At 43.1% G+C, this 23059-nt stretch overlaps 2 protein-coding genes across 2 annotated transcripts; both read left to right on the top strand.

Moving 5' to 3' along the window:
- The first annotated feature begins 564 nt into the window (after positions 1-564).
- Positions 565-4882, top strand: s1pr5b (sphingosine-1-phosphate receptor 5b). The gene is made up of 2 exons (XM_068727007.1): positions 565-650; positions 2020-4882. Exon 2 carries the CDS (start codon positions 2282-2284, stop codon positions 3509-3511), a length of 1230 nt encoding a protein of 409 aa, XP_068583108.1. The 5' UTR covers positions 565-650; positions 2020-2281; the 3' UTR covers positions 3512-4882.
- Positions 4883-8721: 3839 nt separating this feature from the next.
- On the top strand, positions 8722-22317 carry keap1b (kelch-like ECH-associated protein 1b). Its single transcript, XM_068726905.1, has 7 exons — positions 8722-8799; positions 11969-13124; positions 13834-14079; positions 15022-15698; positions 17643-17848; positions 18394-18570; positions 19743-22317. The coding sequence occupies exons 2-7, from the start codon at positions 12819-12821 to the stop codon at positions 20006-20008; spliced, it is 1878 nt and encodes a 625-aa protein (XP_068583006.1). The 5' UTR covers positions 8722-8799; positions 11969-12818; the 3' UTR covers positions 20009-22317.
- Positions 22318-23059: the final 742 nt, after the last annotated feature.

Below are 23059 nucleotides of genomic sequence, written 5' to 3'. Positions count from 1 at the left end.
GGGGTCCTGCGTAACAAAGTCAAGAACTTTGCTTTTGCTGTCATCATGTTATCATTGTACACAAAAGAATGGGGTCTGCATGATGAAATCAGGGAAATCTGTCTGTGCTGGACTGTGTATTGATGACATTATGTGACCTTTTGAAATGTGAAGAAGTGCCACAGCTCTAGCCGTCGTGGTTGTGTAATCAGAGCCACTGATTACACTGACTGACGGGCCTCAATGAGATCCCAATGTAATGATCGCTCCAGGTCCTCCTCATATGTCAGTCATCAAGAAGAGGTTTTATGGTGCGCAGCCAGGGGAAGTCTTTTTGCCATAGTCCTGTCTGTCTTTCTGTCTGTCTGTGTGTGTTTGTGTGTGTGTGTGTGTGTGGGTGTGTGTGTGTGTGTGTATGTGAGAGAGAGAGAGAACGAGAGAGGAAGAGGGTGAGAGAGAGAGAGAGAGAGAGAGAGAGAGAGAGAGAGAGAGAGAGAGAGAGAGTTCGGTTTAAGACCAACCTCCTTTAGCTGTTGCATGTTTCAACTAAGGTCTTAGTTCACTCCCTCTGCCTTGTCAGTTTGACTGTGACTCACTTGGTGCCTGTGTTTGGATTCTCCTCAGTGAGAAGCAGATGAGGTGATAAACGACAACTCTACATCAATTTCAAGGTAACTTCTTAGTGATTCTCTTTTCTTCCAATGCAGTGTGTGACAAATGGTCATCACTGAAATTGTTTCGGATCATATTTATACGGTTACATTTGTGTCGTGTTTTTCCTAACAGAATGTTAACATACTTATTACCTTTAGAGGATTGTTTGTGATTTGTTAGTGAGGTAATTGTAATGTTTAAATTAATCTATTGCTTTATGGCACCATTTACACCTGAGGAAAAGAAGAGGAGATGCACAATGAACAATGTATGGTTCAAAAGTCATCAAAAAAGACATTTTTGTTTGTTTGACATTTTTTGAACAAAAAATCTTGGCATTATTCTAAACACGAATGCTGATTCTTGTGATTATAACACACACATCTCACATGTAATCCTGGATAACTGACTTTCATTCATATTTTTTATCCAGGCCTAGATTCTATCCGTTCTATCGAGGGACTCTACGCTCAGCTGTTTGTGCTAACATGGACAAGTCATTTGAATTTCCCAAATTCTTGGCAACAGATTGAATGGGTTAAAATCTCCAGACCGTTTGTTAAATGTTAACATATGACTCAAGAGGCAAGAAAAACAGTCCCTCTCACGACAGAGACTCGAAGGAATGCAACCCTATCACCCCTGATAGTTTTCAACATTAACATTGTCAGTTTAAATAATTCAACCTTAAATGCATTTATGATTATAGTTTGCAAGTGTCATCAACTTTGGACGTGCTGTTTAAGAGTATTTGCATGTGTGGGAGACTTCAAACACACCTCATCTATGCTGTGAAGGTGGAATGGTGATGCTGGGGGGGAAACCAGCAACATGTGCACCAAATTGAGTGCACATGTTGTGATGATTCCTGTCTAAAAACCTTACAGTGACTGACAAGCACTTTAAACACAGTAGGAAAGGCTGAATGTTTCACATTAAAATGATCCCTCCGTCCCTTCGTATCGCATTCATGAGGTCATGACTAGTTTGAGTATCATATCGTCGCAATTTATCCTCAAAGGTCACAGGAAAGTATGCATTCAACTTATCTACCAGCAATATGATTGTATACATGTATGTATATGTCAGGAAGAGACGCAGACATAGACAGCTTCCTTATTCACATCACCAGCCTACACTTTACCTTTATGTGGAATTGTGATTCATGTTTTTTTACTCATAGCGTTTTATGTGGCTAAGTGTCTTAAATGTCAGTGCAACATAACTTTGTCCTTTCAAAATGTATGAATTTTCACTGACATACTTTAACTAAAGAGTGTGCTGTTTTCAAGTTAATCTTTAAGGATCGTGGTTTCAGCTATCTGTAGTTCTGTATCCTTTCTTTCCATAATTTTTCATGATTTGTTTTCCCATATCTTTCTGCAGCATCCGGACCCTCTAACCAGGACAAACAGAGCTCAAGAGCACCGTCTTCTGGAGGAAAAGAAAACACCCAGGGATTCTGGGGGATTACACTGTATCAACTTCATGTAATCTCTCCCTTTATTGAAGGAGTTCAGACATTTTGCTGTGTGTCTTTTTTCTTTGTACTTGGACAAATTCATCACAGCTCTGCCAAAAGCATGTCAACAAAAAAGACTGTATAGCCACTGACTGCAGGCAGAATAGAATAAAAGCAACATATATCATGGAGGCTTTAAGTTCTGCTCACGCAGGGACTCCCCCCTCTACGCCCATCTTCCCCACCGCCCCTACTGCCTCCTCTCCCAGCTACTTGCAGTTCTTCTGGGAGTACCAAGACAACTCAGTCCTCGTGCAGCATTACAACTACACCGGCAAGCTGCAGAAAGACCGCTACCGCGAAGGACTCAAACCTGAGGGCATTGCGTTCCTGGTGGTGTGTCTCCTCATTGTCCTGGAGAACGCCGTGGTTCTCATTGCCATTTGGAGGAACAAGAAGTTCCACCTGCCCATGTATTACCTGCTGGGCAACCTGACTCTATCTGATCTGCTGGCTGGGATTACGTATATGGCCAACATCATCATGTCCGGATCCAATACTTTGAAACTGACGCCGCTGCTATGGTTCCTCAGGGAGGGAGGGGTCTTCATCACTCTGGCTGCCTCCATTATTAGTCTGTTAGCCATTGCAATTGAACGCCATGTTACCATGGTGACCATGAGGCCATACCACGGGGCGAAGCGGGGACGGATGTTGGCCCTGATTGGTGCAAGTTGGGCCCTGGCAGTGTTTTTGGGGGTCCTCCCGATTTTGGGGTGGAACTGCATCCGCAGACTGGACCAGTGTTCAACAGTCCTCCCGCTTTATGCCAAGAGCTACATCCTCTGCTGCGTGTCTGTGTTCAGTGCAGTGCTCCTGGCCATCGTGGTCCTCTACGCCAGAGTTTTTCGCATTGTCCGCACCAACACACAGCGCCAGCGGCTGGGCCTGTCGGGCAGCATGAGGAAGGGCTTGGCGAGGAAGTCAGAGAAGTACATCGCTCTCCTCAAGACAGTCACCATCGTGCTAGGCGTCTTCATCGCCTGTTGGCTGCCCCTCTTCGTCCTCCTCCTCCTAGATTTTTTCTGCCCCACCCGCAGCTGTCGTCTGCTCTACAAGGCCGATTACTTCCTGGGAGTAGCTATGGTCAACTCGCTCCTCAACCCCATCATCTATACTCTGACCAGTAAGGACATGAGGAGAGCCATTCTGAGGCTGCTCTGTCGGCCATGTCTGATGACCCAAGATGGCCAGGTGAAGAAGATTGGGATGCCATTCCTGGAGTGCAGTTTTAGTAAATCTGAGGTGGCATCCCAGAAGTTAGAGGGGGGAATGGAGACGACCATTTCCTCTGGGAACGTTATCACCACCCCATCTCCTATTAAGGCCCTTTATCCCAAACTCTTCAAGTCATAAAGACTGAGACTGACTGATTGAACACAAGTGTGTGGACGGGTTTCCCCCCTGAACAGACGACATGTAGCACATCTTCTATAGAGAGGAAGCAGTACTGGTATTTTGGAGCATTGCCAGAAACAGAGGGTGTATGAAATATTATGGAGGCACAAGAGAGTCTTGTTTGGACAGATTGCTCACCTCAGAAGTGGTGCAGAACTTAATTGTGAGATGATTACAAAACAAAATGCCATAAGGATGCCACTCAAATGTGAACAAACAAACACGCTTTTTTTTTTACGAGTAGATGCTAGGAATAAGTCTCCTGAACTAATTTGCACTGAAATATCACAATGAATGGAGAAGCAGTCGGATTCAATTTTCCCGTGGGTTCTACAGTTTGTGTCAAAGCCTGGAAGGAGACGTCTGTAAACCCAAAAGACTCTTATGACTGAAAAAAATGTAATTGCAAAATGTTTTGGGTTAATGATGAATCTTCCTATTGAAGTGCCTCAAATGCAGCACAAACACATGTGTGTAATCTGTGCATCTGCAGACACCTGGATTTCGCTGGTTCGAAGGCCCACAGTGTGTCAGATGTGTTAAGATAAAATTGTGCGAGGCACCCCTACACATATGTGATCATGAGACCAGGAGACAACAGGAAAGAGAAAGAGACGGCACTCACTCTTAACTGTCCGTACAGCGCAGTGAAGAATCCTGTGGTGTAGTTGTGGGAGGGAGACACAACATTAAAATCCCCCTCCACTGTTTTGAAATGACAGATGGTTAACCTATCTGATGCTGAGTGGAAATTCATTGGGGTTTGGTGTCCAATGTCTTTAAATGTCAGTCTGGCATCTGCAGGAAAACTGCAACAGCAATCTAAACAACAAAATGTCATCATATAATGTAACGGAGGCTTTCTTTCCATAATGAAACTATCATGCTGATAGTTTAACTGAAACCAAATGAGCAGCAATTGCATCATTTGTAAGTATAAGCCTAAACAATGATTACTTTAAAAATGTTCAACTCGCAAACAAAGTTGTGGATGTATTTAATCCTCATGCAGCTGCAGGACTTTTAAGGATAAATATTGTTCCTAAATCATACAGAACCAGTGCAATTATTCCAATACTTCCCTTCGTTATCTATCACGTTAACAGATTGTTTCCGGTTATAGTTTAAGGTACGGATTTTTCATTATTACAAAATGAGTTTCTTTAATTTTTACACAGATGTTTTTTTATTGCAGTCTTTCCGGACCTTAATGGATGAATGAGGCAGTGTGCTTTTTTCTTTGTACTGTAACTCATGTAGTGAACCTTTTGTATTTCTGAAGACTTTTCATATCATCTGTTTTGTAAATTATGTGTATTTTGTAACAAGAAAAACTTCACCTTTCTTTTCATAAAAGAAATAAAATGTTTTCATAAAGAATTCCGAAAAGCTTTTCGTTTGTTATTACACTGTGTGCGCATGCAAGCGTGTCTGTGTGCATTTCGTTGTGTGTAGCAGAGGTTGTGTGAATGGAAGAACAGTTCTTGTAGAAGCACCACAGGAAGTCAGCCCCCTTGTCTCACATCTGGTATTGGTGTTGGCCTATATGCAGCCTTCTGCGTGTCTCGGGACGGCATGAGCACCACACAACGTGCCTTTTTTATTTTTTACACAGAGATCTCAATTTTTCTTCTTCCTTTTACTGTCAACCTGTGGGTGAGACTACCCAACGCCTCACTCTGACCTTCTGTCCACGCTTATCCTTGCTGAAACAAAGAAAGATCGTATGCAGCTGGCTTTAATGTTGCTGTAGGAAAAACTCAACAGGCTGCCAATTCAACTTAAGTTTGTGTATTCCCTACTTTAGCAAGGGCTGACAAAGACAGCTATAGGCCGTAGTTCAAGAGATGTATTGTGTGGCTTTTACTTGGCTTTTTCCCCCCGACCTCTTTCAAATCTAAACTATTATTAATATTACATATCCCTCTGAGCGTAAACATAAGTGTGGTGTGACTCTGCAAACATGTTTAGCTTGTGCAAACAGCATACAGTTGTGGTCAAAAGTTTACATACACTTGTAAAGAACATAATGTCATGGCTTTCTTGAGTTTCCAGTTATTTCTACAACTCTGATTTTTCTCTGATAGAGTGATTGGAACAGATACTTCTTTGTTACAAAAAACATTCATGAAGTTTGGTTCTTTCATGACTTTCTTATGGGTTAACAGAAAAAGTGACAAAATCTGCTGGGTCAAAAATATACATACAGCAACATGAATTAGCAATTTTGGTGACTTAGAAAGTTGTGTCAATGAAATGAGCTTCATAGCATGGCCTCTTAACTTCTTGTGAGTGATTATGAGTGACTACAGCCGGTGACTTCTCTGAGGCCATTTAAATAGGGCTCATTGGATACAAACGCCCACAAACGCTACAGTGGAAAAGTCAAAGGAGCTCAGCATGGATCTGAAAAAGCGAATCATTGACTTGAACAAGTCAGGAAAGTCACTTGGAGCCATTTCAAAGCAGCTGCAGGTCCCAAGAGCAACAGTGCAAACAATTGTTTGTAAGTATAAAGTGCATGGCACTGTTTTGTCACTGCCACGATCAGGAAGAAAACGCAAGCTATCACCTGCTGCTGAGAGAAAATTGGTCAGGAGGGTGAAGAGTCAACCGAGAACCACCAAAAAGCAGATCTGCCAAGAATTAGAAGCTGCTGGAACACAGGTGTCAGTGTCCACAGTCAAGCGTGTTTTGCATCTCCATGGACTGAGAGGCTGCCGTGCAAGAAGGAAGCCCTTGCTCCAAAAGCGGCATCTTAAGGCTCGACTGAAGTTTGCTGCTGATCACGTGGACAAAGATAAGACCTTCTGGAGGAAAGTTCTGTGGTCAGACAAAACAAAAATCGAGCTGTTTGGCCACAATGCCCAGCAATATGTTTGGAGGAGAAAAGGTGAGGCCTTTAACCCCAAGAACACCATGCCTACCGTCAAGCACGGTGGTGGTAGTATTATGCTGTGGGGCTGTTTTGCTGCCAATGGAACTGGTGCTTTACAGAGAGTAAATGGGATAATGAAGAAGGAGGATTACCTTCAAATTCTTCAAGATAACCTAAAATCATCAGCCCGAAGGTTGGGTCTTGGGCGCAGTTGGGTGTTCCAACAGGACAATGACCCCAAACACACATCAAAAGTGGTAATGGAATGGCTAAATCAGGCTAGAATTAGGGTTTTAGAATGGCCTTCCCAAAGTCCTGACTTAAATCCCATTGAGAACATGTGGACAATGCTGAAGAAACAAGTCCATGTCAGAAAGCCATCAAATTTAACTGAACTGCACCAATTCTGTCAAGAGGAGTGGTCAAAGATTCAACGAGAAGCTTGCCAGAAGCTTGTGGATGGCTACCAAAAGCGCCTAATTGAAGTGAAAATGGCCAAGGGACATGTAACCAAATATTAGCACTGCTGTATGTATATTTTTGACCCAGCAGATTTGATCACTTTTTCTGTTAACCCATAATAAAGTCATGAAAGAACCAAACTTCATGAATGTTTTTTGTGACAAAGAAGTATCTGTTCCAATCACTCTATCAGAGAAAAATCAGAGTTGTAGAAATAACGGGGAAACTCAAGAGAGCCATGACATTATGTTCTTTACAAGTGTATGTAAACTTTTGACCACAACTGTATGTGCAAAATTCTATTTCGGAACATATGCTGACTTTTCACACCTCTAACAGGAAAATGATTTTGCGCAAAGCAAGTCTAAGACATTCAACTTCATAAGTGACCCACTTATCTTAAATAAAAAGTACACCTTTGATTTGTATGGGTGCAGGTGTTCCTCCAGATGTTGCCTGTATCCACACAGCACAGTGCCTGCTGACAGAGGTCAACATGTCAGGGAATCGTTGCCGTCCCCCCAGCTTCCTTCTTGCTGCGGAAATCATACAACAAACTAGACAGAAGTCATGAGTCATCTGCCGTGACAGTCCCAACCACAGACTTGATAAACAGAAAACATATGCATGAAAGTAACTCACAAAACTGATCCTGTGAGTGCAGCTTTACCCTCAGATGCAGAGCAGACAGACAGTTTGAATCTAGTCTAGGAGTGTCCATTTGGAGCCTGAAGGCTAACCTCACCTAATTCCTCTGAATGGAATACACACAGACTGAGGGCAGCGTCATCGTCCTGCTGGGGAATTGTTGGTGAAGGCTGATTCAAGGCTTGTCAAATCATATCAAGGGTTTTTCATGACTGTTGCTTCATCATCAATTTCACTGACCCTGAGGGAGCAAAGATGTATATCAGCCCTGCTCATTTGGTTTAATCAGCTGTGGAATCTGTCTATGGGTCCCAACAAAGCTTGAATATTTGTGTACAATATAATTACTGGCAGCTCACTCCCGCATGATTGCAACACATTTGTGATCATATAATAATTTATTTTGAACGAGTAACTTGATGTGGGTCTTTTTGCGCCTGCACTGTCATAGTGGGCTTTTGACGCCACCTTGCGGCTGTTTGCCAGAATAGAGTGACCTGAATTACGTATTTTGCAAGAGGGGGACATTTACAAGAGTGTCAGCAAATGCGTGGAGCATATTTCTGTCATCTGCGTTGTTCTGTAGCAGCCACTCACAAAGATGGATATTTCTAGAAGGAAGGGAACGTGTCAAGCAACACGAACCACATATAGACCTGCAGAGAGGGAGCAGTTTGGGTTGATGGGTAATTAGGGGTCACTATTGTCATGTCTCTTGAGCACCATTATGTTTTTATTTTACGCAACTAAACAATTGCAACTAGCAATTTCCTGTTTTATTTTCAAATTGTATTAGTAAGTATTTATACATTTGCTTTACATATTGTCTTTTTTTGTACTTTAGTAGTTCACTCTTATTCGCAATATCCCTTTCAAGTTGTCTCAAAGTGTAGTGGACACACGTGACCACTGTAATATGCAGGTCGTGTTTGTATTATTTGTATCAGATTTGATTGACGCTGAAGCTACAGTGTTTTGCTGTTTTGGGCCTCGGTTTTCCTTTTTTTCTGAGGTTTCCTTCTCAATAAAAGCCCCCTCCTTCGGGACGTTCTTCAGTTCCACTACTCGTCAACAGAGGCGGGTTCAGCGCGGTGGAGGCGGGCTCTTATTGTGAAAGCGAGAGGAGGCCGGTACAATGCTTAGTCACGGTGAGTTACAGCTCTCCCCCCCCCCACCCCCCCCCCACCCCCCCATCTCCACTTCTTCCTATGTGGCGCACAGCTCGGCAGACCGCGATGGAGGAATTGAACTAGACAACGTGAGTTTCTTTAATTACGAATTTAAGCTACGAGTATTGATTCACGGGGACTGTAATGAGGGTAGATCTGAAAGCTTGTTGTTGCATCATGTGTCGGTAGCGCTTTGTTAGCATGTCTGTGCTCTCAGTCGTTACGTTGCTGTCTATTATTAGGAGCCTATTTCGCTGTCAGCTCTGTTTCCGAAACGTTTAACTTGTTATCGGTGGCGTCTCGAGCTGTTTGTCATGAATGGGGTACATCGACTTCACTTTAAGTCGCAAACCAAACAGAGGATTTAGCGCTAATCGACTCTTCTTCACGTGTGTTACCCTGAATTTCGCTCCATGCCAGTGCCCCGGAGTATTTGATCAAAACGGGCACATAAATGATCAACGTCGGAGCCGGAGGGGAAACGGTGCTTTGTGTGAAAGCTCTTAATGTTGGAGTAATGGCGCGGACGTCTAATTCCATCTGGGTTTATGTAAGGACTGGCTGCTCTTCTGGGTCATGTTTTGGTACAGACAGTTCCACTGTTTGCTCGGTGAAGAGTTCACGATGAGTCACTGAGGGAGAGCTCTGAGAAACACGCTACACACTCGTGTTCGTGTGCAACTCCTACCAGCATGCATGTGGGCTAACTTTAAAGTTTAAATCACTCCAGTTCTGCTAAATGGAGAACTGCAGGCCTGAACCGTGGTTCTCAAACTGGGGTGCAGGGTCTACCAGGGGTCCCTGAGGGGTGCAGAGAGTCCCCAAAGTACTGAGAGATTGATCAGTATATTACAGCCTACTGTTGATGGATTTAATTGACCTTAATCTATCATCCCACAACACTGTGAAGGAGTGTATGAGGATGTATGTTTGGATCACAGGTTTCACCGTACCCACAAAATACATTGTATTTAAATGTGTACCAAGTTAGAGGTGTAGCTCGATTAGCCATTTTGTAAAGCTGAAACATTTGACAATCAATTAGTTTATTGAAAAAAACACTATCAAATAATTGCTTAATGCCAGTTATGTTAAGTATTTTCTAAGCTTCTGAATGCTCTGTTGCTGCTTTTCTTTTATATCATTATACCACATTATAACACGGAATAACTGAACTGTGATGGACATTTTTTGATTGATAGAGTAAATAATATGCAGGTTATGAATATCATAATATTCATAGCTGGTTGGTTTTTTGAAATGTCAGAATTCACTAATCCGCAGAGCCCGAGGTGATGCTTCCAGAAAGCTTATTTTAGCCCTAAAACGAATGACAAAATCCTGAAGAAAGTACATTTACGATCACGGTAATAATAGCAGACAAATAAAATCATCAAATCTCCACATTTGAGAAGCTGGGGAAAAAAGCGACTTTGGGACATTTATGTTTGGTAAATGGTTTAAACAATGAATTGATTTATCACAAAGACACATTTTCTGCCAGTCAATAAATCCACTGGTTGTTTCAGCTCCAATGGAGTTTTATTTAACATCAAATCTCTTGGGGGGAAAAGAGAAAAACACCTGCTCTTGCTTCTAAAGAGAATCAGACTTTAGTGTGATCCCCGAGAATTCTACTGTACATTATAATTACATGTCGTATCTGAGATCTGCAGCAGGTACAAAGGTAGACTCAGGAAGCCTGTTTGTCAGTTTTTGTCTGTTGAGCAACATGTTCTCCTTTGAAACTATTTCACCCTGGAGGGAGAAGTGCAGTGTGTTTCATATTACTGCTGGCTGATTGACTTTATGACGCACTCCATGATGGTGACTGATGTGTGGTCATCTGAATGCACCCATCTGACTTTTCCGGTCTTGATACCGACAATGATACCAGGACTTTGGGTATCGGCCGATAACGAGTACCGGATCAATGAGCTGCAGGCCTCACTGCGTGGAAGACCGGGATCCTTCTTTTATGTGTAGGGCAACACCGGGTTGACTAAGAAACTGCTTTCCTAACTGTATGACAAAATATAAGAAATAAATACGCATATATTAATTAACTGAATTGTTATTTATTATTAGAATAAGAAATGATACACCAGCAACATGGTAAAGAAAAAAAATCTTCAAAATTAACAGGAATTACAATTCAAGTGTAAACCTTTTTTTTGTGTGTGTGTGTGTGTGTGTGTGTGTGTGTGTGCGCGATATAACTCTGACCACTCCAGCTGGACAATTAGCAACTGCTGGCTGCTCTTTGCACTGTATGTCACAGTGACACAGGCAGTTCGGTTATTCTGGAAAGAAGAAGTTGGATTGACAGAACAGAGGTATTGTTTTGGCAGCATCCCTCGAGGCCATTTTAATGGTGTGCAACAGAGCGAGTGTGTCTCTCCGTGGACCCGGGCCTCCATATTCCTGAAAGAAGTATTCATTTCTAAACAAGTCTATATAGCTATCTCCTGTTGTATCACCCGCTGCAGTGGATTGGATGGAAGGTTCAATTCCAAGCTCTTGATTGTGATTGAAAGATAGTGTTTTTTTGGAAACGTTCTTATTTCTTACTGTCATATGCTTGTGTACAAGATGTTTGCATTTGTCTGTTGCTGAATCGGTAAGGGTGTGCTTTGGTGTTGTTGGCCGGTTGCACAGACCGTTGCCTCTGCTCCGACCTCCTGCTGGATTTGTCACAGGGCAGAGCGAAAGCACTCAGTCATGCTGACCAGCTCAGTTCAAGCCTAATCTAAGCCACTCCATCCAAACTTCCAAACAGACATCCCTCCCTCGCCATTCCTTACACGCTCGCCTGCGCTTACCTGTTGTTTTAGGAAGACTCTTTAGTAGTACAACGCTTTTAAAGTCAGACCTGAGTTCAGATGTGGAAGTATCATGTTAACTAAGTTGCGATTGAATCTTCTTATCACAAACACGTATAACCAAAGATGAAAGGAAGTGCTATGATGACTAAAAGTAGCTCACTCATCCTATAAAGGAGCCCAGTGGACTGCTCCAGGAAGAAATCCCTATGTGTGTGAATGGCATGAGGACAGTCTCTTTGACCAGATACACGTTAGCTGTGTAAGTTGATGGAGGCCAACTGGTGCTGAGCCCCTTGTTACATGGGACAATGTATTCGTCAGCATTCAGCAGATGTGTACACAGATTTAAACAGTGGTGGGATTTATTAAGTGTGCACTGCATGAACATACATGCTCACACTCTCTCTCTCTCTCTCTCACTCTTTCCTTCCAGTTGTCAGCTGAGCCAAAAGCTTCCAAGTAAACACAGCGCTGCAAACAAATTCCAGAGCTGGGCAACCTCGAGGAAGCCGTCTCCGGAGAAAGCCACCAAACACCCCCTCACCCCGTTCCCAAGGGCTCCAAATTACGCTTACGACACTTTCGGCACTCGACCCTGTTTTTCTACTGTCACATGTGCGGTGTCTCACTCTGCAGCTCTCAGCACAAGTGTAGCCCTCTGGTGATATTCAAAAAGGTTTATTTTTGACTTTGGGGATATCAGATGAATGTTGTTTTGGGGGGCATTTTTCACATTTGGCGAGGGACACACAGACAGACAGACGGACAGAAAATAATTGTCTTTGTTTGACTGATTGACAGGAAAGAACAGCACTTCTGTTAACAACACACACTTTGGAGCTTCTTGCACTTGCTCAGTTTGCACAGTCATAAAAACATTCTGTTATTAACACCACCTGTTATTCTGTTACTATTAACCCCTTGGACGAAGCCAGAGGAGTCGTGAACTCGAGACATTTTGATTATGTTGGACCTGCAACATGTGAAAGTACAACCAGCCGTGACTGGCAGCTCACACAGAAGTCTCTAGTGATGCCGTAATGAGAAAGTATGGCTGGACTCGGGTACTGAACAGAGCGAGGAAATCCTCATGTCCACATTAATCAGAACGTGAACTCTTCCACACAAACGAATATCGGGCGTACCCAGGAGAGCCGAGTCTGCCAAGTGTCGGTTTTGAGTTCTTTTTATTTCGCCCACGCCTGTGCATGGTGCAAGGATGCCCCATAACACTGCCCGCTGTTCTTGAGAAAGAGACCCAGGAGGAGGAGACAGGGTAGGAAATGACAGAATGCCTGACAGAATACAAAGCGCTGGTGACTCCGTCCACGCGCAACGGCCACCGCGTCTTCAGCTACACGCTAGAGAGCCACACGGCGGCCGCCTTCGCCATCATGAACGAGCTGCGTCTGGAGCGTCAGCTGTGCGACGTGACGCTGCGCGTGCGCTACAAAGACCTGGAGGCGGTGGACTTCGTGGCTCACAAGGTGGTGTTGGCCTCCTCGTCCCCGGTCTTCAGGGCCATGTTCACCAACGGACTGAAGGAGTGCGGCATGGAGTTGGTGCCCATCGAGGGGATCCACCCCAGGGTGAGTCAGATGTCGACTCTTCTTGATGGACTTCTTTGTTTTATTTGATTTGACACACAATCCCACTCACAGATCATCAAACGTGATTCAGGGTTAAAGACATTTTACTAGCAATAAATCACATTACATTTGTTTTGAGACATTAGAAGTATGATCTTAGAAACAGCCATTGTATTGGCACAACATGTACTATATTGCTTTTAAGCACAAAACAAATCCTTTTCTTTTTTTTCCTTTTTTTTTTTTTTCTTTTTTTTTATTCTCACAGTGGTTTGTTTCGGTTTCTATTGGCTTTGAATGTGTTACTGACTGTACCTCAGTTTAATTATGTGACTAAATGAACAATAATATGCAGTATTGCACGTAGACAGATCGTGTTACATATATGAGAAATAGAATAAAATCAGTGAAGTTCTTCCTTCACGGTTAACTTGACGTACACGCGGTGAAATGTTTGGTAAAACATGGCTGACTACACTTAGTTTGACCTCTGTGACTTACCCTGGATGTTTATGAATCTTATGTAAATACACACAAGATGTCTATCAGTTTGGAAAACTTAATAGCCAGACACAGATATAAATAGCATCAGAGCTTTATTTCTTTCCTCCTTCAACTCTCTCCCTCTTCACCCCTGTCCTTCTCCCTCTTCTCCACCTCAACCTGTCCCCTACTCATTTTTTCTCACTTTTCCGTCTCGCTCATTCAGGTTATGGACCGACTGATAGAGTTTGCCTACACAGCCAGCATCTCCGTGGGGGAGAAGTGTGTGATCCACGTGATGAACGGCGCCGTCATGTACCAGATAGACAGCGTGGTGAAGGCCTGCTGCGACTTCCTCGTCCAGCAGCTCGACCCCAGCAACGCCATCGGCATCGCCAACTTTGCTGAGCAGATCGCCTGCATGGAGCTCCACCAGAAGGCCCGCGAATACATCTACATGAACTTCAGCCAGGTAAAGCGTCGGCTGAACTGAGCATTCCTACTGGACATTTTTTACACACAGGGGGGTTTGTGTGAGAAGTGTCTCGAGTAAATGCTGTTTCGCTTGTTCCATTGTGGTTTTCCGCTGGTTGACTTTTCCGTGCCGTTTGTGCGAAGATTCTCAAGAATGCAAACTATGATTCATGATGAGTGGTATGTGGATTTACCTGTGCAGGACACAAACAATGAAGGGACATTCAATATTGATCTCTGATAAGAAGGTAGAGGCAGCTTAGGCCGCTCACTGAGTCACAGATGTGTCAAGTAATAGCCGTCAGTGGTTCAGACTTTCACAAATGTGCTTTTCTTTACAAAAAGAAAGAAATCATGAAGTGAATAAATTGAGGTATTCAGGGGAAACGTAATGAAAAAGATAATTTTTCTAAATGCATGTTCGCCATGTGAAAGATACACATAGTATAACATTTGATTGCATGCGTGTCTCTATGAATGTGATTGAAAATATAGTGCAACGCTCATGGCAGGATGAGCGTCTCGAGTGTTCAGTCCGTGCGCTAGTCTAAACACGCCTTATCTTGTTACTGTCTCCTAAATAATCTTGACATTCGACCAAAGTGTTACACAAACGAAACCTGGTTTTGTTTAAACCGTTTCCAGTCACTGTTTACTGACTATTTCAAGCAAGAATGTCCAAAATGTGTTGGTTCCAGCTTCTCACTAGTGAGCGTTTTCTGGTTTTCTTGGTCTCATTGGACATTAGAGGCACAATGTGTAGCATTTTGGGGGATCTATTAGCAGAAATGGAATATAGTATTATAGTTTTAACCCAGAACAGACAAATCAACCACTGGCAAGAGCTGCATGACTAACAGACATTTGAGTATACATTTATTTGGATTCCTTCTCTATATTGTCTTTTATTAAAGGTTTTCATCTCTCCCCCTGTCCCTAGGTGGCGACCCAGGAGGAGTTCTTCAACCTGTCCCACTGCCAGCTGGTCACCCTCATCAGCCGAGACGAGCTCAATGTGCGCTGTGAGTCCGAAGTCTTCCAGGCATGCGTGGCCTGGGTTCGCTACGACCGGGAGAACCGGCGGCCGTACGTCCAGGCGCTACTCCAGGCTGTCCGCTGCCACTCCCTCACGCCCAACTTCCTGCAGGCCCAGCTCCAGTCTCTGGACTGGGACCCCCAGTGTAAAGACTACCTGGCCCAGATCTTCCAGGACCTCACCCTCCACAAGCCCACCAAAGGCATTTCTTGGCGAACACCCAAGGTGCCGCAGCTCATCTACACGGCAGGGGGTTATTTCCGTCAGTCTCTCAGCTACCTGGAGGCCTATAATCCCTGCACAGGAGCCTGGCTGAGGCTGGCTGACTTGCAGGTGCCCCGCAGTGGCCTAGCAGCCTGTGTGATCAGTGGGCTTTTCTACGCTGTGGGTGGACGGAACAACGCGCCCGATGGCAACATGGACTCGAATGCATTGGACTGCTACAATCCTATGAACAACTGCTGGCTGCCGTGTGCACCCATGAGCGTACCGAGGAACCGAATCGGAGTTGGTGTCATCGATGGCCTGATATATGCAGTCGGTGGATCACATGGGTGCATTCATCACAATAGCGTTGAAAGGTAAGCAAATTCAGCTTTATAATGCTGTCGTTTTGGTGTTTTTATTTTTTATATGCATTCACCTTAGTCTCCCTCTGCTCACACATACAGTCAGCAAAGCCACAACCTTATCCTTTAAACAAGCAACAGGTATAACGACCTCCAGTGTGCTGCAGGTGTGCTTTGATTTGTGCCAGGTTGTTTTTAACAAGCCCAATGAAGTGAGATCATTGCATTGTGAAACTGTCTGTGGTTCTGTGGTTTGGCTTGGTGTTTACATTCAGTGATGAATAAGAACTAGGATATGTGACATTTATAATGGAGGAGTATGCTCTGGTTTGTTTATTGTACCTAGTTAATGAGTGCCCAAGAGCAGGAACGGGTGACTTCCTGGAACTTTTAAAGCTTTTGTTCCACTTCTTGAAATACGTTTTTATTTCAGTCAAAGCTCCAATGAGGAAGCTTTAATCAATATTTCTTTGTGTGTTCTATAACTAAACAGTAAATGACATGATGGCTGAAAATAGAATAAGTTTGTCTCCCACGGCCTGTGTGTTCCGACCCTTTATCGGTCATATGCAACGGCGCTCTCACTTGCTATATTTAAAAGAAATCCTTGAGTTAACTACCTTCCCACAGTTTCTAATTCCCGACTGGAAAATGGCGTTTTTGTTTGCTCAGCTTCTTCTCGACAGCTGGTCTGGACAGTGAGCCAGCAACAGCATGAATTGTGACGAGCCATAAAAGGCTGGAGGATGATTAGCACGAAGTCATCAACATGTCCCACCAACAAGTGTTACATTTATTCATCCTGCCGTGTAGGAATGACTGAAAGCTAGACAGGGACCTGTGTCGCAATACTTAATATGACCGTATCTATTTTACAGTGACCTATACATGTTGAAGATTTACTCTGACGCAGACAAATGGCAAATATTAACCAGGAACACCGCAATGACTGTGAAAAGTGAGCATGTTTGAATGCCCATGTAATGACTCGGCACAAATATGTGACTTCTCAGCGACTCACAGACTACAGATGCTGAAAATGGATCTGTGATACAAAGGCCCTGTTCAGTCGTGGCTTTAACGTGCGTTTTGGGTGATCCGATCACAAGTGGACAGCTGTGAGTACGTCGGTTCACACCTGGCATTAGAATGCGCCTTCACGTGCGTTTCGAGTGACCACTTGTGTTCGAATCTCACTTCCCTTGATATACGCTTAAGTGATCGTTGGATCTTCAAGCGCCTGAAAAAATGTGTATGAATTTCAACCAGATTATGCAAACTGCAAATATTCTATTTTGTCTCTTGCAGAAAAAAAGTGGAGGTGCGTCTTTCCGGTGCGCTCTTGTAGCACGACACACACACACGCACAGTAGTGAGTGCTTCAATGTGGCCATATCCAGCTCGGACACACCTGCTAATGTGGTCTGATGGATCAGATCTCAGTGCGTTCTGGGTGCTTTCACACTTGGACCTAGAGCTGTCCACTTGTGATCAGAACACCCGAGATGCATTTTAAGAGAGCAGTGATTGGCCACCAGATCTGAGGGGTCGGGAGGTGGAATAGGGGATGAGCGGTTCAGAGATGTAACCAGGTGCCAGTACATGCAGTGCTTTAAAGACAAATATAATAATCTTAAATCAATTCAGTGCAGAGAGGCCAGTACATGGGAGATAGGGCCTCTCTTCCTGCTACCAGGGAGGAGTCTTTTAGACTAGCTACAGGCGAGATAAGGCTGACTGATTCCTACATGGTGAGAATTGTAGTAGTTGACGCGAGGGGAAACGTAAGCGTCAAGTGAAGTTTATCAATGGCAAACATCAAGTTTCTGTCTTGATCCCTCTCCGGGCCGACAGTGACACAGATCAGCAGTGCTTAGGGAATTTGCTTTTCCAAATGGGGAAATAAAAAAACAATAATAACAATAAAACTAATTTAATGTGTTGTTCCTCGTTCAGGTATGATCCAGAAAGGGACCAGTGGCAGCTGGTAGCCCCCATGTTGACACGGCGGATCGGTGTAGGTGTGGCTGTCATCACCCGGCTGCTCTATGCCGTGGGGGGGTTCGATGGGTCCAACCGGCTCAGCTCCTGTGAGTGCTACAACCCTGAGAGGGATGAGTGGAAGACCATGGCCCCCATGAACACTGTGCGCTCCGGAGCTGGTAAGCAAGAGATAGCAGGAAAATAAATTGTACTGTTGTTACTATGCAAAATGTTATTGAGTCACAATTAAGAAAAATGTAAGCCATTCTACTGAAAAATCACCCTGTCTTCACTATACAAGCATTCTCTGTAGTTTGTACACAGGAGGGCTAATAATGGGTCTTTGTGTATTTTTAATCTCATGTATGAGTTGGTGCTATATTTAGATTTAGAATTCAGATTTTTGACAGTGTCAGTCTATGATGGATATAATGGTCTCAAAGTGCTGTTTTTGGACCATAATGGCAGCCATAACAAAGACACTGGTACAGATGACAGGTTCATTTATTATTCTTTATGAGTATCAATATCGTGTAGAGTGTATTGGGACAGCCTTCAGTGCATCTTTGTAAATTGCTAAAGCACCACTTCTTTAACACTTCTTCTAATTCATAAACTCACCAGGAGTAAACTCTGGCGGATGCTTGCTGCATTTTCTATGGTTTCCCCGTATCGAGATAAAGCAATCGACCACTTGAGTGAGCTTGCCATTGACCTTTTTCAGGTGTGTGCTCTCTGGGGAATCGCATCTTTGTGATGGGCGGCTACGATGGCACCAACCAGCTGAACACAGTGGAGCGCTACGATGTGGAAACTGATACGTGGAGCTTTGCTGCCTCCATGAGGCACCGACGCAGTGCTCTGGGAGTCACTGCATTACATGGACGCATCTATGTAATGGGTGAGTAGTAGTGTAACTATTGAGAGTCAAAGCACCAAACTACATTAATGTATAAATTACACGTTTGCTGTCAAAACAACTTTATTTAATTTACAGTCCAACATATGGCCTCTTTTAGTCCTATAAATTGACCACATTTACTTTACACATTGAGGTAGTGGCCAACTAACTAATGTTAGTCCAACTAACTTCATACATCTGTTCCTAATATTAATGAGGATATTGTTATTTAAGCATATTTAGTTTTTTCAGTTTAATTTCGTGGCGATAAAGATGTGCTCACAAATTAAGATTTGCTTTATTTCTGTTGCTTTCCAGTCTCTATAAACGTCTGTGTATGAATGCAGAATCTGTAGGCAATGGGACAAGGTTTTGGTATCGGAAGCGGTCTGGTTTCTGTTTGTAGTCTGAGTCGTTTCGACCAATCACAATTGAGCGGGCTTTCGTTGCATGCAGATAAACCGTTTGTGTGGAGAGCAAACGAGGTGGAAGGCTTTGGGCGAAAGGCAATCTTGAAACCGTTCGTCCGATGTCAATTGTGCTTTTTATTTGCTTTTTTCAAATGTATTATCTGCACTGAAACATGAAGCAATCCAGTTGTAGACATCGTCTCTTAACTCCAACTTCATAGTCGCATCCCAATTTGCTAATCGGACTCTGTAGCTTTGTTTATACTCGCGTGTGGCACCGTAGCGTGAGCCTCTGCAGATGGAGTGCAAGAGTTGCTCAATGCTCTGTTTGTTGCGTTATTCTCCAAAAGGCCAGAGAGCGTACGAGCAAAATGTGCTGTGAAGAAGCAAGAAGACAAAGAGTATAACCATCAAAACGCCATAAACCATGTCCACAAAGCTGAGGAAGAATTATAATTAACTTTTTAACTCATACCTCACATTGGTGGACTACTTAATTGCCTTTATAAAAGTCAAGAATGAAATGCATTATAACATCACATTTAACAAAATATATACTCGGATGTAGACGTTTAAGAGGTTTGTAAAGCCTTTATAAATTAATTGGTCGTCGTAAAATCCTCCGACATGTTTATAGGAATTTCGTCAGAGAACTATTTGTGACCACCACGCCTGAAAAGCTTTACAAAGTGTTACGGGTGGAGTACTCTTCATTGAACAAAACTATATTCATACGACTCATTGTCAATGTTCTATTTACAGGAGGCTACGATGGCAACACGTTCCTGGACAGTGTGGAGTGTTATGACCCGGAGAAGGACACCTGGTCGGAGGTGACGCACATGACATCTGGGCGGAGCGGCGTTGGAGTGGCCGTTACCATGGAGCCGTGCCAGAAAGAACTGCCACAGTGTCAGAAGTCTGAGAGGGAGAGCGGCGCCCCATCATCAGCCTATCAGTCAGCCAACTCCGGCTTTAGCACTTACAACAATCAGCGGCAGGGCGGGCCCTTCGGCAAAGGCCCATGAAGCTCCTAGCTGACAGACAGACAGACAGACAGACAGACAGACAGACACACACACACACACACACAGAGAGAGAGAGAGAGAGAGAGAGAGAGAGAGAGACAGACAGACAGACAGACAGACAGACACACCGAGAGAGAGAGACCGAGAGACCCAAAACTCCACTGTCTTCCCAAATCTAAAGAAAGGCCCTCACAACAAATTAGAGACTGATGTGAAACACCACATGCTGCCTCACTGGTTCTGGACAAAAAAAAACTCAATGAGTAACAGTTTATTTTAAAAAAGCAGTAAAAAAGAAAAAAACAAAAGTCCTACAGTCTACTTTTCTAGACTGGTAAGTTGATTCATTTATTTGGGAAACTGTCCCGTCAAATCTGAGAGACCTCAGTCCGTCTGTGCTTTCAGATCTTGCATTTGAAGTCTTGGGTCGTACCATCATCTCCCAGGTTTGAGCCTCGGAGCCTGTGAGCATTACTGTCATCAGTATATTGACTTGAGGTGCTTTGATGGAAAGAAAGGCTCTAGAGAATCGGCGTGTTGGATTTGCATAAGTAAACCTAGACGGTCACAAGAGGAAGCTTATACATGAGAATAGGCCTCACGCAAGACCATTTCCTGTATCCTTGTCCTAAACCTTTGCTGTGACATTTGCTTGAATGTGTCCCAAGTCAGATTCAGCAAAATCTCTTAACCTCACAAACTTGTTAATTTCAGTCCGATGAATGCCATCTGTTCACGAGTAGGGCTGCGTTTAATGATAATAATAATAATACAGAGCAACTAAAGGCTCTAGACCCCCCCCCCCCCTCTGCCCTAAGGTATGTCTTAGTTCCTGACTTAAAAACAGCAACTACAAAAAAAACAACAGTAGAATTGACTTAATAAAAACAGAAATCAGACAAGCACATCATAAATTTAGCAGTGTTTATAGTCGTGTGAATGGACACACAGAATTAAGGAATGGTTTGATATGGATTTGGATTCAGGGGTGCATGCCACTCAGGGAGATAGGTGAGATATATATATATATATATATATATACACACACACACACACACACACACACACACACACAAACAGAAGGTGATGTTATACTGTTCGATTGGAAAAAGTGTTGTTACAAAATATGGCAGTAAAATCTTGAAAGAAAATCTCATGATGCAAATCACACTAATCTGGTGACCTCATTTCTATATTTTCATTATCTTAATTCGGCAATACATTTAATCTCCAAATTCCTTCAGATTAAGTCATTATAATTCTTCAGATGGATGTTTTTTTTTCTGCCGAGAAAGGCAGCGTATCTGTATGACAGGCCTGTACCACCTCTGAACTGTGTTTATACCACAGAAAATTAACGATTGCCACAAATTCTCTTAAATCACCCGTACATCAATTTACGATTGAATCTATTCACACAAGTGGTTTTCGCACGAGGCCCAAAGTTTCAAATTCAAGTGCTTGTAGAAGAGAAGCAGGACCTTAAATAACTGCTTTGTAACAAATATGTCCTTCCACTAATATCCGCTGGTAGATTCATAAGATGGGATCTTTTTTCGTTGGAAGAGCTGTTGGCAAGTGACTGAGTGTTGCTTCCTGTAAGGGTGTCGGAGAGTCTGGTCCAGTATAATTGGGTGTATGAAGTGCCAAGAGAACGAAGAAATAAGCTTTGACTGTGTTTAGAGGAAATGGAATACTGTAGCATTTAAAAGCTTTAAAAAAATAAAAAAATAAAGTGTTTTTAGAAAAACACTGACACAATCGAGACCCTCCTCCTACAGTTGACTTTTTGGCCTCCACTTTCACCAGACCTCAGAAGAGAAGTGACCATGTTTGTGCGTTGCAATGTAGTGTTCAGACATTGTACGCTAAATAACAGACTTGCTTAAAGAAGTGTATTTGTTACAGCAATTTAAGCTAAAAAGGTTTTTCAGTGACGTTTTGTACATTGATATTCTAAGAAGTCTTGTACAGAATCTCAGATCTCACTTTTTTTATTTATTTGTTCAGGATCCTTTTGGTTTTCTCGTTCCTCTAAACTGACATCAGCTTTGTACTGAATTGGACTCTGGTGTTGTGTTTTTCAATAACTAGCATGCCTTGTACCTAAGTAGAAATGCCTGTTGATGCTAATTTTGGATGTTTGTAAAAATGCTTCACTTCTAAAGGGACTTTTTTTTCCTGTCCGTCAGTAGTTGGAATGGAAATTAGAATATTTAAGGTCTGCTTTGTACATTTTTTTTTTTTTTTTCAGCAAAATTACCCTGTACAATAATACATTGTAAAGTAAAATATGTTTGTTGTACTGCTTTAGTTATGTATTTATTTCTTAGTTCTGATCTTTAGACACACCCCATGATGATGATGACGACGTTGATCAAATGACACCAAGAAATTTGGGTTAAGATGCATTTAAGTGTATGCAAGGTTTTAAAGCAGCAGTGGCCACCAGAGGGCACTACAGCCCTTTGTTACTGAACTAATCCCTTAGCTGCTGGCTGTATCATATATTATCATCATATTTAACATAAACAAGTCAGTGTTACCAAGTTAGCTCTCATTATAGATGCAAATAGTCACGTTTGTCTTTGGTTTTTATTTAGTCTTTCATCTCAGTCTAAACCTGGGGGAAAGAGGCGGCTGAGCAGTGTGATAACCCGATAATTGGAGCACACTCTCCAGTCCCACTTTTTGGAAATGGGAACCACCACCCAAGTCTGCCACTCCACAGGCACTGTCCCATCCTCCATGTGACACTGAAGATGCAAGACAGCCCAACAATGTCCAGAGCTTTCAGCATCTCAGGGCGGATCTTATCTACCCCAGACACCTTGCTGCTGAGGTGCTTTTTAACTACCTCAGCAACCTCTGCCAGGCATATGGATGAGTCTACAGCGGTTGTGTTGGTCGGGTTCAGAGGTTCATCAAAGTGCAATTTCTACTGCTCGACAATATCCCCAGTCTGGGTCTATAGAATCTCAAAATAAATCATTAAAAATGCATAGTATAGCATGTCTAAAGAGTTCTATAGTACGTTGAAAATTGTCTTTA

Source organism: Cebidichthys violaceus, unplaced genomic scaffold, assembly GCF_023349555.1.
Source record: "Cebidichthys violaceus isolate CVI_PGR_0920_01 unplaced genomic scaffold, fCebVio1.0.p SCAF_4, whole genome shotgun sequence".
NCBI classification, from domain to species: Eukaryota; Metazoa; Chordata; class Actinopteri; order Perciformes; family Stichaeidae; genus Cebidichthys; species Cebidichthys violaceus.
This window is presented reverse-complemented; position numbering and strand designations above follow the sequence as displayed.

Coding starts and splice junctions, on each gene's coding strand:
- s1pr5b (XM_068727007.1), top strand. CDS start 2,282: ATGGAGGCTTTAAGTTCTGCTCACGCAGGGACTCCCCCCTCTACGCCC.
- keap1b (XM_068726905.1), top strand. CDS start 12,819: ATGACAGAATGCCTGACAGAATACAAAGCGCTGGTGACTCCGTCCACG. Junction 17,849..18,393: donor CACTGTGCGCTCCGGAGCTG/GTAAGCAAGAGA, acceptor GACCTTTTTCAG/GTGTGTGCTCTCTGGGGAAT. Junction 18,571..19,742: donor TGGACGCATCTATGTAATGG/GTGAGTAGTAGT, acceptor TTCTATTTACAG/GAGGCTACGATGGCAACACG.